This window comes from Emydura macquarii, unplaced genomic scaffold (genome assembly GCF_026122565.2).
Source record: "Emydura macquarii macquarii isolate MOO-44397 ecotype Brisbane River unplaced genomic scaffold, CSIRO-AGI_Emac_v2 contig_2422, whole genome shotgun sequence".
In the NCBI taxonomy this organism is placed as follows: Eukaryota; Metazoa; Chordata; order Testudines; family Chelidae; genus Emydura; species Emydura macquarii.
Window position 1 is genome coordinate 37882247 of NW_027132559.1, and position 16470 is coordinate 37898716.

A 16470-nucleotide genomic window follows, 5' to 3' on the forward strand; every position below is an offset into this window, starting at 1 on the left:
TCAAGAACTGACCTTGGCAACTAGTGGCTAACTTGGAAAGGGCAATTCCAGGTGCCAGAGAAAGCAGACTAATGGTAGAAAGGCTACATTGTGGCAATCAGTATATAAGGAATGATGAGTCTACTTGTACCACAATGTAAACAAAAGATCTGTGTATGTATTGGTACTGACATGACCCTTTTGGAAGAAATGTGGAATTACATTGTATTTAATGTCTTAAGATTGATATAACTTAACCTATTCAGTCTCTGCTCATCAAAAATTACATTCTAGTAACTTGATATGAGAATCAGTGCTTCCTGAGTTCAACTGCATACATTAGGCATGGAGGTTCAGCAGCATAAGAAAAGGAGTTTCAGTTTATGATCTCTATTCACTCACTGTGTATGCATTTATATAGGGAAAATACATTTAAAGATGAAGTGGAATGATATTTGCCAAAGTAATAATTAAAATAAAACCACTTAAATCCTAAACACCTGAAGTTTACTGTACAAAGAAATGGATTTTAAAATGGATTCAGTAAAAACAAGTGGGTTTTTTTCTGATTATCTTATGAGTCTGATCTTTGGAGGGGCAATTTTCACCTACTATAAGCTGGTGTGACAGTCTGCTATAAACAGTGAGAGAGTGCCTGAGCATCTGAGTGTCACTCCTGCTGTTCCTTCTGCTCCCATGCTTTCACAGGCCTGGAGTTAAAGGTCAGAGTTCATGTAATTAATTTAACAGTAAAAATCATTTCACTAAAGTTGTAATTACTAAAAAGTAAACATTAGAAGTCAGGTGATTCAAAATTGAGGTTGCACCTAAACTAACCTCCAAACGTTAGAAACTCTGACCCTTTAGAAACAACATGAGTTGGTGAGTCTTGCCCACAAACTCAGGGTTTAACTGATCACCATATTTGGGGTTGGGAAGGAATTTTCCCCCAGGGCATATTGGCAAAGGCTCTGGGGGTTTTTCGCCTTCCTCTGTAGCATGGGGCACGGCTCACTTGCTGGTGGATTCTGTGTACCGTAAGTCTTTAAACCATGATTTGAAGACTTTAATAACTCAGTCATAGTTCAGGGAACTATTACAGGAGTGGATGGGTGAGGTTCTGTGGCCTGCATTGTGCAGGAGGTCAGACTAGATGATCATATAGGTTCCTTCTGACCTTAGAGTCTATAACATGTGGAAATAATGAAAAGAATTATCTGTATTTAACAGCTAAATTGTGACTAGAGCAGTAAGAGGGAATAAAAAACCACCTCCATCATGTCTCTGCTTGGGCTACGCAGATCTTGGGTCCAGTCACTAAGGAATGAGTCGGGGCTGACTACCTGTTTATTCCCTCTCCACAGCAGGTGGGCAAAGGGAGGGGAATGTGAGAAGGAATGGACAGAGCCTTGCCACCATTCCACACCACCAGCCATTGCTGCTGAGCTGAGAGAGGGGTTGTCATAATTTGCTGTGGGTAGAAGCCAGTCACAGATTATGATTCTTAGAGCAAAAGGGAAGCTGTCAGTAAAGTAACTATTACAAATGTAATCATTAGCTACAGATCCCTAAGGCTCTATCAAATATTCCTTGATTTAAAAGAAAAAATGTACTCTCATAATTCAAAGCAGGTATTAAATATATAACTAGTCTGAACATTTTTGAAAATCTGGCCCAGACAGAGCCAAGAAATATGGTAGGTTGAAATTACTATGAAGGCCAAGTTAAGGTGATTTGGATGAGCTTAACTCTGTATATCCCTACTTTCTAAATAATTCTTTAAAATTTAACCTTAACTCTGAATGTCCTGGCTCTCACAGCTTTGATTATGACAATGTTCTTGTAAGGATTTCTACTATTAAATTAATTATATGTACACTCAGCATCAACTCCTGCTTGACTAAGTTGTTTGCGTGAAATGTTGATTATGATCAGACATTTTGGTGGACCCTGGTTCCCAATTATTGCTATCTCTAACCATTTGTCTCCTTAGATATCTTTACATTACTAGGAAATGCCTTTGGGGCACCCTGTGTATTCCCTTTCAAGTTCAATAATAAATGGTATGCTGAATGTACAAAGGATAGAAAGGCTGACAATGACCAGGACTTCTCCTGGTGTGCAACATCTACAGACTTTGACAAAGACTCTCTGTTTGGATATTGTCCATTGAAAGGTAAGTTCTTCACATTTAAAATAAGGGATCTGATTTAGGAAAGCAGTTTAAGCACATGCTTAGCCCCCTACCACTTGCAGGAAGTGGTCCCTTCTGATGGGCACCCAAAGACTGGTAGATGTGGGAGAGGAGAACAGCCAGGCTTTCCTGGAAGCCTGTGGGAGGAGCTAGAAGACGTGTTAAGGGAAAACCAGGACTTGGGCTTAGCTGTGGGGGTGAGGTTAAGATCAGCACACTAGGCAAGGGGAAAACATATGGGGGAATCAGGATAGCACACTGGGGGATGTGGCAGCAAATGGGGCCAGGGGCACATAGCAGCAGCAGCCACCTACCTAAGGGAGGCTGGTAACTCCAGGGGCCTCTTCCCCTGACATAGAGTTTTCCAGTGGGAAGTGAGGCAGCATCAGCATATTTACCCCCTTTTCTGGGTTAAGGGGTGGGGCGCTGGTTCTCAGCTGGTTGAGAGCAGCTGTTCACATCTGTGAGGCAGGGAGTCGGAGTTCTTCCTGCTACACAAGCTGAGAGATCAAACTTTCCATTGGTCTGTATAACATCTCTGATTAGCTGCCCTTCCAAAGTATGCAGAGGAAAAGCAGCCAGTCAGATGGGGATTTCCTCACAGATCAGTACAAGGGGTCTGAAAACCTGATCTACAGGAAAAGCCCATAATGTTGGAAATTTGGCGGGTCTTATGAGAGGTTACATGGATGAGGGAATGGATGTGCAGAATGACAGGGAATATATTTGGGTAGGTATAGAAAAGTAAGTACTGAATGAAAGGAGGGTGTGTAAGAAGGGCAACCAGCATGTGCAAAGCAATCTAAATATATGTAACTTGTTACTTTATGTTAATTAGAATAAATTAGGGGTATGGTTTCAAATTTTGGCAGCTATGATTGATTATATTATCAATTAACAATCACTGTGCCATTCATCTCTTTACAGAAAACATTGACAAAGACTTTTGGATTACACACCCTTTAACAGGCACCCACTACCAGATAAACTCCAAGTCAGCCCTAACGTGGCACCAAGCAAGGAAAAGCTGTCAGCAACAGAACGCAGAATTATTAAGTATTACAGAGCTATATGAGCAAACTTATCTGATAGGTAAGGCTATATAGCAAGTCAGTCTCTAGAGCTTTCACATTCATATATATACCTGTCTTAGGGGCATTTTTAGGAAAATGGGAGGGAACAAAGTGTCATTTTTCCAACAAATGCTCCAAAACTGTAATTACCCCTTATCAGTAAAAAAGGTGCTGCAGCATCTCTGCATGATGGATGACTTTATATACCTGATTTTTCCAAGACAGGTAGTTTTCAAACTATTAGTTTTAATTTAAACTTTGTACAGTCACTACAAAATCAAGTCCATTTAATAAATTGTTGTTTTGTTTCTTTTGGTTACTTAGGGCTAACTGGCAGAGTGAATTCTGAACTCTGGATTGGACTTAACAGTTTGAATGCCAATGGTGGATGGCAGTGGATTGGTGGCAGTCCATTCAGATATTTAAACTGGGCTCCAGGTAGGAGCACATCTGTTTATGGACAAAATTCTGCTCTTGTATTTGCATGATGGATCTAAGCTCCTATATTCTGCTCTCTCCACATTCATAGAATTCCCACTGATGTCAATGGGACTACAGAAAAAGTAGAATACTGGAGTGCTGTGAGAAGGATTCGTCCTTACTTTGTAATCCAAAAATGAAAGAGAAGTGTCCCAAACCAGGAAAGCATTTAAAGACTAAGGACATTTACATCTTCCTCACACACCTGATTTTCCATTAGAGATTTTCTTACATACTATTCAATTTGGATTGAAAACTCATTTTAAAAATTGAAATACCTTCTGCTCAGAAACAACGTTATGTACCATTTATTGCATATTTTCATTTTTTCTCATTTTTAAAAATTATTTATAACATTTGCATGAAGGTCTTCATAGGCCCCTTACACATTTCCCCCCGCTAGATTTATAATCCTGTATATGTGACATCACAAACATTTTCATAACAACTAACTGTGATGTGGAAACAGCTGGTTACAGAGTCAGAGCATGTAAACTCCTAAGGAATCAAACATTCATTTCTTGTAAAGTCCATAAGCAAATGACAAATAAGGCAAAACACTACCACGAAATATGATAGTGTACGCACAGTGGATTGTTTCTAAACAGGTCATGTGTAAAGTTCTTCAAAGGAGTTTTCATTAGGAAGCAGTATTTCAACCATGCTGGATTTTCTCTAGGCAATGGGCCATTTATTAAAACTAAAGAAGTTCTGTACTTCCCTAGTTTGGGGTGGGGAATCTCTTTTTTAAAATATCATTTCTGTCCTCCTCCTGGCAGCAGTGCTGCTTGAACAACTTATTTATACTTGCTATGTATCATACTCAAGATGCTGTTGCTGATCTTTTTCACTCATATTTCCCTCCACCGCAAAAAAATAGCTTTTATAGGAAATGTATTAAGTGGTTGAAAACACCTCTGTTTTTACCATGTTATTGTGAATACATTCTTCTATCAACAAATGAATGTATGACAACTCATAGTATGATTAGGAGTATGTATAAAAATTCATAGGATATATCGTATGACAGCATAAAAATGTTAAATTTACATTTAAGTAGTGCTATCAGTGTGCACATCAGCTAGTTTTGAAATAATATCAGCTGTATAGATCAAGATGAATTTAAGTAGCATTCCTTTGCTACCAGAGGAGTATGATGTCTGTGCAGTGCAGAGGGGCAGTTGAGAGCTTTTCAATCAGGGGTGTGACCCAAAGCCCACTGAAGTCAATGTGAGTCTTGCCACTGACTTCAGTAAGCATTGGTTCAGGTTACAGGTGCATGGTGAAAGTGAAGCAGAAATACATATGAACAGTCGGTATTCTTTGCAAACGTCCAATTGGCACCAGTACCACTCCTACCCTCCATGGTGCCCTAGTTTGCTCTAGGAAAGGAGGGGAAAAGTGGGCAGGGTGAGGGTAGTTGGGGCCCCAAACACCACTGTGCAGTAGATAACTTTGTGCATAAATTGTAGGAGTAACTAGAGCAAAATCCTTGCAGCAGCCTGTAATCAGGAAGGAGTTGAGGTTTCTATCACAGCCCTGGTCAAGCTCCCTCTTTCAAAACTCACCAGGATGTGTGTTGGGGAGTCATATGCTGGACCCATGTGCTTTACAGCTTTTCTACATCTGAGCAGAGTACAGGCCCTGCCTCGGGCTCAGGGTTTCTCAGCATACTCTCAGGGTGCAGATTATTTTTAACATCCCCTTCTGAAAACTGAAAACTCACTATCCAACTGCCCTAGACCCTGAGATGTGCTACCTGGAGTGCCCCTGACTCACTAGCTGCTTAAGTACACCCTTCCCAGAGCTCCAGCCTTGTGGGCCCACTGGTTTACCATTTACCTCTTCAGGGACACATGATAGTTGAAGCAAACCAACCCAGGGTTTCTAAAACCATTAGTTGTTACTTCAGACAGCCTCAAAAGAAATACAGACCCATGCAAAATAAGATACACCTGAGCACCGTTTTCTCCTCACTCTTGAGCATTCTTTGGGATTTGGGGCTTTCTAAAGAATACCATATCCTCCTTTTCCTGCACATGGCTTTTCCTCCAAATCATGGATTCTGGCACTGCAGGCAGTTTCCTTCTGTGTTGACTGGTGCTGCTTCAGAAGTATCCTCCTTTTGTTCCTCCCTCTCTGAGTCCCTAACTGTTTTAAAGGCCAATCCCAACACTTCAGTCTCTTTGTTCCCCTTCTGGGGAAATCCCACTGCTCCAAACACTTCTTGCTGTAGACCCTCCTGGAATAACTGGATTATGCCAGGTCAGGTACCTTTGTTAGCCATACCCATTGTCCTGCCAGAACAGAGTCATTAAAATGTTAGTGTCGTCTTTTGTTTATTCTGTGTTTTCTGCTAGGTAGAGTTTGATATAAATGACAGGGTCCTTGCCAGCCTAGGGCTGGTTTGCTACACGTTGAGGGTTAGCATTATACATAGAACTCATACAATCAATCAGAATTCATAAATTCTTCATAAATAGATCCCCCAAATCACCAGAGTTGCCATTTCACAGGTATTTATCTTTTGCCTTATGCTTCAGTGTATTTCCTCAGCATGTCTCCTCCCATTTATGGCCAAAGCGGGATAAGGTCCATAAACTGTAGAAGCTCAGTAAATACCGATGTTGAAAAATTTCAGATCAACATAGCAACTCTTTGACGTGTGGAAATATAGATTTTGGTCTATCTTTTATATTATAAAAATTAATCCAACTTTCTTCATAAATACAGTATTACTGAGTTTCCTTCTGGACACTGTTTCATTGGGATTTTTAAGGGTTAGAAGGAGCATGCGTGATGAACACCATCTTGACTGACACACTGGAATAGAATCAAGGCCCTTCAGAGCTAAAAGCATGAGTTGCGGCAGCTTGAGCTAAAGTTTGCTAGGTAGGGCCTTAACATATTGCCTGCAGATGGGTCTCAAAGGGGGACCTGTAACACACACTCGCCAATCAGTTACATGCAGAAGTATATGTGAATATCCTCTTGTACTCAGGCTATTTGGACAAATGGACAATAACTTTATAGCATCAGTGTTGTTGGTCAGCTAAGTAACTGTCTCTTAATCTTCTGTCCTTAAAGTGATGATTATTAGCGAATAATATGGCAATGAATTTGTAAAGGCAAGAACAGATTATTTCTTTGGGTGGTGATATGAAGATTTACAGTGTTAATATAGAGATTCTCTGCTTTTTGTGTCTGTTTCTCAAAGGAAGTCCCTCTCTCGAGTCTGAAAAAATCTGTGGAATACTACAGACTAGGAATGGGAAATGGGAAAACCAGCAGTGTGATCAGAAACTTGGATACATCTGCAAAAAAGGAAACTCTTCTTTAGATCCCTTTACTATTCCCTCAGGTAGGCTGATCAATACAAATAAAAGCTATTTATTCACACTGTCGAGAAGTCTGTCCTGCAATGAGCAGAAGATAAAAGGGAATGGATCTTTATACAATGCCCATAACCTTCTGTCTTGATTGCCAAGACCAAATTGTTAGGCCTGCTGATCAGTTAAGTGCCTTGCATGAATGCTGAAGTCTGCAGAATGTACTAGTGGGACCATGTGCTGCAGTAAGGGGTGATCTGGCCTCTGAGACCCACCTGGCCTCCGAGATACATTGGGTACATCTACACAGCTATACAAAATGTGCTGCACTGAGCCTTTGAATCCAGGTCAATTGACTTGGGCTTGCAGGGCTTGAGCTGTGGGGCTAATGGAGTTTCAGCCCATTCAGTCCAGGCTCCAGCACAAACCCAGTGAGGCTGAGTCAGCTGACCAGGCTGTGCTGTGGGTCTTTGATTACAGTGTAGATGTACTGTCCTACAGTGGCAGGATGTGTCATGACCTGCCTGGCAGGATGGGTCATGTAGCTGGAACCCTTCATTCCCACCTCTTTTCAATTGCTCTTCAAAATAATTGTTTGAAACATTTTTTTTCCGTTTAGGTGAATTAAGGCCTGTTAAATGCCCCAGTGGATGGATCCCCTATTCAGGCCACTGTTATATGATTTACAGAGCATCCAAAATATGGAAAGAAGCTTTATCTTCCTGTAGAAAAGATGGTGGAGATCTGGCGAGTATCCACAATACTGAAGAGTACAGCTTTACAGTGTCGCAGCTTGGATATAGTGAGTACTGTTACAGGGCAGTATTTTGCCTGCTGACATTCATAACATAGCCAATATCAGTCTTGCAGCTCTGACAATGATGTAAAGGTCTTAACAGCCCAAGAAGGCAGATCCGCCTTCATTACTCAATCATGAAATTTAATAACACTGTTAATAGATGGGGGCAAATATATAACTGTTTCTTATGTTTGTAGAGCCTACAGATGAATTGTGGATTGGTTTGAATGACCTCAAGATTCAAATGTATTTTGAATGGAGTGATGGGACTCCTGTGACATACACCAAGTGGCTGCATGAAGAACCATCCCATGCAAACGACAGGAGAGAAGATTGTGTTATTATGAAGGGAGAGGTAAAATAATGCAATTATATATAACTACTACTAGCTTGTTTTCTTTCAAAGGGCACGTCTACACTGCAGCAGGGATCGTGCTTCCCAGCTTGGGTAGATAGACACATCGTTTTTCTCATCAAACCAATCTTTTGATGGCAGTGAGTGGAATACCCAATCAATTCAGCGTATGCACCACACCCATTCAGGACTGCTTAGTCATGGCTGTAGCTGCCGAATTGTGGTTCTATCTCACAAATCCAAGCCCAAGATGACCAACACACATCCACTGCCTGCATGCAGGTTTGTGACTAGGGACTCCCTGAGATCACTGCTCCTTTCCCCACCACCAGTCATCCATCGCCGCAGGACTTTGTTAGTGGGAGATATTAACACCCTTGGCAGAGGCCTACATATGAAATCTTTTAACATGGGGGAGCAGGTGTGCAGGCGGCAATCTCACAAAACTTGACAGGAAGGAACCCTGGACCTGGTGGCAGGAAAGTCTGAGACAACCGGAGGTTTCCATCCTTTTGCAACCCTCATCCACCTTCACAGCTTCAGAGAGTTGACATGTCCTCAAATACGCTTGTTCTGCCATTGGGGTCTTGAGCAGTTTGGACCGTGCTTCTTCTGGAACCTCACCTGAGAACTGTTTGCCAAGGGTGACCCTATGAGGACTACAGAATTCTGGACTACATTGTTCTCAGGGTCATTGAGACACACAAACCTCTCCTCCACAACAAGGTAACGGTTCCAGGAGAGGCAACAACGACAAAATCCTAGCACTTATTCATCAGAAGAGAAGCACATTTTGTGCTTGGCAAAATGAACACTCTAAGCAGGGAGTTTGAAAATATATCTTAAGAAGGAAGGCATTGACCTCACAAATTGGGAAGAGCTGGCTGGCAATAGTCTGCAAGGGCATCACATCATACATCAAGCCTCAGCCCATTTTGAAGCCACGCCTTGCTCAAGAGGCTGAGAAACAGCAGAGAAGGAAGGAAAGCGTACAGCGTCCTAGCCAGCAGTTGCGCTCTCTCCAAGCAATTACCTGTCACACACGTGGAAAAATCTGTAGAGCACCAACTGGACTCCTCAGCCATCTTAAGTCTCATCAATGACTTTCCCCATGGCAGACATCCTACTATTATCGAGGGATAGATGCCATTGCTGATGAGACAGACACATGCTAGCTGTGCTCCAATAAGGATGCTTAAAAACAGTAGTGTAGCTGGCAGTAGCCCGGCTGGCAACTCTCAGTACAAACTTGTCTGGACCCCCTGGATATGTGCTTTGGCAGCTAGCTCAAGCTGCTGCCTGGGCTACCCCCGACTGTTATTTTTATTGAGCTACTGTGTGTCTGTTTGCCCTAACTGGGAAGCACGCTGCCTGCTGCTGTGTACACGTACCCTAAGTGATTATTCTGGTTTGAGTCATTGTCCAAGAGCAAGTGCACTAGTCTGAGGCCAATAATATCTGAAGTAATCATGTCTGGAGATCTAGGTTTTGTAAAAATGCAGCTCTCAGGCCCTGTTCCTGAAAGTCCGCACATTGTGAGAGTAGAGGCTATGCATGGATATAAGTAAGGTTTAACATGAGGGGTCATCTACCTACACTAAGGCTTTGTCGACTCTAGGGAAGTTGATTAAAGAGAACTGAGCATCCAGACACAAAATGTAGTATCTTTTTGTTGGTAAGACTCTTGGTGCAGGGACTTTCTTATGTATCTGTCTTCATGAGCTAAGGGATCTTGATAAAATGGAGAACTGGGCTAAAGACAAATGTAAGGTGTTACACTTAGGAAAGAAAAAACAAATGCACAAATACAGAATGGGGGATAACTGACTTGGCAGCATCACTGCTGAGAAGGATCTGGAAGTTGCGGTGGATCACAACTTCAACATGAGTCAGCAATGCGATGCTGTTGTAAAAAAAGCAAAAGCAATTTTGCATTAACAGAGGCATAGCATGCAAGTCAGGGGAGGTGATAGTACCACTCTACTCGACACTGGTTAGGCCTTAGCTGGTGCACTGTGTCCAGTTTTGGTCATCTGTATATAGAAAGGATGTAGAGAAACTGGATGGGATCCAGAGGCGAGTGACAAAGATGATCAAAAGGATGGAATGCAAGCCACATGAGCAAAGGCGAAAAGAACTCGGTATGTTTAACTTGGGAAAGAGAAGATTAAGGGAGGACATGATAATGGTCTTCAAATACTTGAAAGGCTGCCATAAAAAAGATGGAGAAAAGTTGTGTTCTCTTGCCACAGAGGGTAGGACAAGAGGCAATGGGTTCAAACTACAGCATAGGAGATTCAGATTAAATATCAGGAGAAACTTCCTAACTGTAAGAACAGTAGAAGAATGGAACAGACTGCCTAGGGAGGTTATGAAAGCTCCTTCACTGGAAGTTTTCAAAAGAAGGCTGGATAGCCATCTGTCTTGGATTGTTTAGACACAACAAATCCTGCATCTTGGCAGGGGAGTGGACTAGATTACTGTTGTAGTCAGTTCTAACCCTATAATTCTATGATCTATTGTGCTTTTATGAAAAATAAACAACAAACTTTGGAAGCCCAAGTAGCTGGAGCCTCCTGTCAGGAAAGGCGCCACATGTTTGATGCTCAGCTTGCAGCTACACATCATGAAAGTACTGTGGAGATAGGACAACTATGATCTTATTACATTTCTTATATTCTAACTTTACTTGTTTTTTCTCATCTTTGCTTTGCAGTTTTTTTTAAAGAAAAAGAAGGTATTTTCTCAAAAACTCAGTTTGACCCATTGTGAAATTTTGCAAGTGCCAAATTTTTTGGGGTTGGCTTAAAAAAAAAAAAAAAAAAAAAATCTACAAGGCCCAGGCCAGTAGGTCCCATAAATCCAGAAAAACATGATGCGCGTGTGTATAGTAGGGGAAATTCTTCTCCACACCCTTCTACTAGGTCCTAACTTGTCCTTACAGAAGCTCCCATATCTCTCTTGGATGAGTGTTCTTATTGTCAGGAATGTGTCATGCAGTGGAGTAGCATGTGTGCTATAGTGTTCTTTCAGCCACAGGCTAGCCCAGGAAGAACTCCCACAGGAACTAAGAACTGCCTCAAACCTTACCGCCTTCTGCTCTAAGAGCCAGGCACACTTCTTTGACTTTGGTAATAAATATGCAGAGCAGACATTAAATAAATATTATTTGAAAATATTTCACGTGTTTTCTTCAAGGAGATGAAAGGAGAAAGAAAGAACCATATGTGCTATGGCAGAAACTTAATGTACTTCTGCAACATGCTCAGATAATGCACTGAATAGAATAGAATGTTAATTTACTCAACAGTCTCTGAAACCTTAATAAATGCCATTTATACTCCATGCACCCTGAGAACAGACACCCAGCATTAATGTACCCTATTAACGTTTGCACAGAGCAGCAGAGCCTTCCAATGGAATTTTCAAAGTTCAAGCGAGGGCCTTTGTTGATGGGCTAAGGTAAGGAAAAAGGCACCTGTAGTTGTGTGAGGAGGGAGCTGAAAGGGCTCAAACCAAAGCTGAAAGGTGGTTTGGGTTCTTCCTGGAGATGGTTGAATGTTCAGGCTGGTTCTTATTTCCTCTGAACCTTTTTAAGGAAAAGCCTAGAAAAAAGGAATAAGGAATGTTCTAAAGACCTAACCCTTCTTGACTGACATTCCTTTCCTCTCTTTGCCATGTTCAGGATGGCTATTGGGCAGATGATATTTGTGAGAAGAAACTTGATTACATCTGTAAAATGAAACCTTTGGCAAACGAATCTGAGGAAGTTGAGATCATTGCCCCAGGCTGCCAGAAAGTAAGTACAAAAATATATATGAAAGGTTATTTGTCTTATTTGTTTCTCTCCCTTTAAAATTATGTTGCCTTTTAGGAGGCAATCTATAATATCTGCTTTTGACAAAGCATGCTGTTCTTACCCTAGCAAGTTGTTAATTTATGCACATTGATGGTTTTCAGGTCACTGGGAAAAATGCTCCCTCATTTAAACAAAAACTGCCCCAATTATCTTTCTCAATTACTTGTGCCCCCCTTTGTCTTTATTCTCTCTTCTCTGAATTGAGCAGATCATTGCAGTTTTGATTATTCATGAGTCATCTGCTGTAGATCACTTAGTCACTGTTCCACTGAAAGTGTTTGCATCACACAACTGCACAGCAATAATAATTTTCCCAGAAATCAGCCTGCAGCCAGCATCAGTGTCTTTCTGGAACTTGCACAGGATATTTTGCACTGAGCAAGGTTCAAATTGCTGATAATTGGCAGCAATGAGGGAAGAAAAACTATAGTACAGTTGCCTTTAGTCAATCATAGAGCAAACAAAAAGTCATATTTAACAGGCTTTGTATGAGAACTGAGCAGCGGTTGATGGCATGTATTCCCACCAACCCTAGATAATATGTGGGACACTCTCACAAACCTGGCTGTGGATTTATTGCAGTCACTTGAATTGCAGTCCCTACATATTCCCAATGGAGGCATTTGTTATCCCTATCGCTGTTTGATTATCATATTCTTTTTTCTCTCCTTGTTTCTTAGTTTAACTTCACGGTTGGGTACAACATTAATATAATTTTTTAGAAGTGTAGCAGACAGTTATTTCAAAATCTGACAATAACTCATGTGCACGTCTGATGTTTGTGTTGACAGGGCTGGATAAGACATGGTTTTTACTGTTACTCAGTCAGACAGACATCTGTGACATTTTCCGAAGCAAAGAAAATCTGTGAAGGGAACAAAGGTTACCTAGTTACTGTGAAAGACAGGTATGAAAAAGACTGCCTTTGCTTTCAAATCTGTGAGCAGGATGGAAGAACGAAAGGAGATTCTATGTTCCAAACTTCTAATCACTAATGACTGATGCTCGTAATCAGTAATGAGACGTCATTCATTGACTGGCAGTTACATTGTGAAGCTGAGCAAGATTACACAAAGCAGTGTTACAAGAAACATCAGAAGGCAATTAGACTATCAATCCTTGTTTTAACAAAAGCCCCTGTTACTACCTACCTGCAGTACTGCCAAACCCCCAAATTAAAAAGTTATCAGTTAGGTTCCCAAAAATCATGTTTGCTTAAAAATAATAAAATTTGAAAAATAATACATTTTGGGTACTATTTATGGCCCATCCCATTTTGGAGCTTTTAGGGTTTACATTTTTAAGCTTTCCTCTGCAACCAGGAGGGCTAGAAACTTTAAAATTATTATATTTAATATTGATATTATATTTAAGCTGAAATTCTCCCATAATATAATGATTCCAAGAGCTGGGGCTTCTCTCATGACTCATGATAAAATTTCAGGAGTTGGGGACACTGTATCTGTCCACAAAAGGAATGCATAAGACACCTGTCATCTTGGTATCATGGCATTTTATGTGATGGAGTGGTACTGTGACATGCTTACTAATACATCAACTAAGAAAAGAATCATGGTCCTGTGACATAAAATAGAGACCATAGTTCTTGAAAACCACCTGCTGCAGCTATCCTCTGACATAAGATGTTACCTTTGAAAGGTATTAGGCTTTAGCTGAGGAACTGCTTGTAACACGCAAGAAACAAAGGCAAACAACAACATACAACAGTTAAAACTACCCTTTGTGTATCTTTTATTTATATGCTGAATAAATAAAACCTGCAAATTAACCCAAGTACTGCATCTTAATGATCTTTATTGTACAAAAGAATCATTGTAGACTGTGAAAGTATAATAATTATTGAACTTCCTGACTGGTGTCAGTTACCAAATTTATTCAGGGTATAAATGAATATGCCATTATAACATTGCCAACTTTTAAATTATGCATGATCTCATGAAAATGACAAAGTGTGATCAAATCTTGGTTTAAAATTGATGTGATACTTATTATTTTCCTTCTCAGATATGAACAAGCCTTTCTGACTGCCCTGATTGGGTTCCGCCCCACAGAACATTTCTGGATCGCTCTTTCAGATGTTCAGGAACAAGGGACTTTCAAATGGGCTAATGGTGAAGCTGTTCTGTTCACTCACTGGAATTCAGGAATGCCTGGTATGCATAGTAGTGCTGTATGATGGATAACACTGGATGAGTGTCTCATCCATTCACTGGCAGTTCCAAAAAAAGATCAGTTTGGGTTGAACCGAATCCACATTTTTTCAGAATTTTTGGCAAATTGAGGAAGTGCATGTTTTGTTTAACCCAAATCATTTTGTTTTTGGGCTCTTTAAAGGACTAGATTCACAAAAGAACCAGAGGAGGAGCTGCTGCAACCCCTTCTCACCCAAGAACCACTGGTTAGGGCAGTCATTGGCATATGGGAGACCCAGGTTCAAATCCCCCCTCTGGAGCAGGGATTTAAAACCAGGTCTCCCCCATTCTAGGTGAGTGCTCTAATCACCAAAATACAGGCTATTCTAGGGAGCGGCTCTCTGTCTCTCCTGTTTAATCTGTTCCACTTTGTATAAAATACTTGAATAGTCATTGAGTCAGAGACAAAGAGTAAGAATGACTTTACAGCCTGATTGTTAGGGGACACACCAGGGAGGAGGGACACTCAAGTCCCTGTTCCAATTACTATTTAAACTTCTTCTTTTGTATGGCAACTTGAAAAGTAACATTAAAGGTCAATATCCAAGTTTGTCATCACTCTCATTTCTAGTGCTATGGAATGAATCACGGTTGTCCCTCTACAGAAGGATTGTGGAGAGAAGCAGTTCATTAGATGTTCCATGGTTTGGATGTCCTCCCTGTTGAGTGCTTTGTCACGACAGTGCCATCAACATGGTGACTGAACACTAATTGATGGTCTAAAAAGCAACTCAGGTGACTACTTAATTGTTTATGCAAAGTAGAACGACTTCAACAGGCGAGACTGAAAGAAACCCTCCCCAGAATAGTACATGGACTGGTGGTTAGGTCACTCACTGGGGAGACTGGGATTCAAATCTCTGCTCCAGAAGGGGGATTTGAATCTGGGTCTCCTACATCCCAGGTAAGTGCACTTACCACTGACTAAAAGTTATAAGTGGAGCACCATCAACTACCATCTCCACTGGCTATTTTGTAAATATGCCTAAATCCCTATGTGGATTTAGTTTTGCCAAAACTAATTTTTTTTAAAGCTATTCATGTTAAACATGTGAATAGTTTCAGGTTGATCGAAACTGCATTTTTTCAGCAAATAAACTATTTCTTCTGAAAGTCTTTGCCCAGCTCTCATTATGGGGGCAGCACCTCTGGAAATCAGGCACCAGGTGTCACATGGTGTCTTTTTGGACACCCAAAAAGTGAGAATCTCAAAATTAGAGAACACTTTTGAAAGTCTGTCAGCATAAAATTAAAAAATGTACAGACTATACTGAAATGATTTCATTTGTACTAAAAATAAACTCATCAAACTGGGCATGCTGGAAATTCCTTCCTAGCAAACTATCTGGAACTGCTTGTTCTGAAGGACATTAATTTTCCTTAACTCATTTGTTACTTGGGGATTTGATAGTTGGGTTAATCCATCTTCTATATTTGTGCATGAAATTCTGTATAACTTCTTCCTGAAGTCTTATGATAAAAATAATGACTATTTATTGATTGATATTTATTTAAATCACACCTGAGCTGCTGGTGGGTGTATGTATATGGAACATATAACATTGAGTGACTTTGAATCTGCAGCAAAATCTATAACCTCCACATTATATATACATATATATATACACACACACACATATATATATATTTAAACATAATTTTAAGTGCATACTTTGGGAAGAGAATGCTAATTTAATAAAAGTAAGACTCTTTTAATTAGTTTTGTTTTCTTTTGTGTGTCATGAAGGAAAGGAGCCAGGCTGTGTTGCCATGAAAACTGGAACTACAGCTGGATTATGGGATGTTGTGAACTGTGAAGAGAAATCAATGTTTCTCTGCAAACAATTGGCTGAGGGAGTGACCCCTCCTCCTGATCCAACAACAGCTCCTCCTCCCTCATGCCCAGAGGGATGGCATTCAACTGTCCATAGTAGCTCATGCTTCAAAGTAGGTATTAAACTCCTGAACACAAAGTACTTATGCTTTCTTATAACAGTATAAAGCATATAAATTTGAAGAAAGACTTGGCTATAGTTGACTCAACAGCAACTTGCATTTACATAGCTCCTTTTATCCTGAAGATCCCAAGCATTTCCCAGTGGTTTAGGACAGAAAGTGAAGAAAAGTACCATATTCACTTGAAACTACACTATGGACTCTTAGAGACTCAGAGGGGAAAGACTGGAGAA

At 40.6% G+C, this 16470-nt stretch overlaps 1 protein-coding gene across 1 annotated transcript in view; it reads left to right on the top strand.

The window, feature by feature from the left end:
* LOC137162463 (macrophage mannose receptor 1-like) overlaps positions 1–16470 on the top strand; it is a 61200-nt gene that overhangs the window by 3805 nt on the left and 40925 nt on the right. Inside the window, exons 3-12 of the mRNA XM_067562316.1 lie at positions 1973–2155; positions 3101–3265; positions 3571–3684; positions 6944–7087; positions 7675–7857; positions 8052–8209; positions 11895–12008; positions 12860–12975; positions 14094–14242; positions 16029–16228. Of these exons, the coding sequence (XP_067418417.1) occupies positions 1973–2155; positions 3101–3265; positions 3571–3684; positions 6944–7087; positions 7675–7857; positions 8052–8209; positions 11895–12008; positions 12860–12975; positions 14094–14242; positions 16029–16228 (1526 nt within the window). The remainder of the gene's footprint in view (positions 1–1972; positions 2156–3100; positions 3266–3570; positions 3685–6943; positions 7088–7674; positions 7858–8051; positions 8210–11894; positions 12009–12859; positions 12976–14093; positions 14243–16028; positions 16229–16470) is intronic.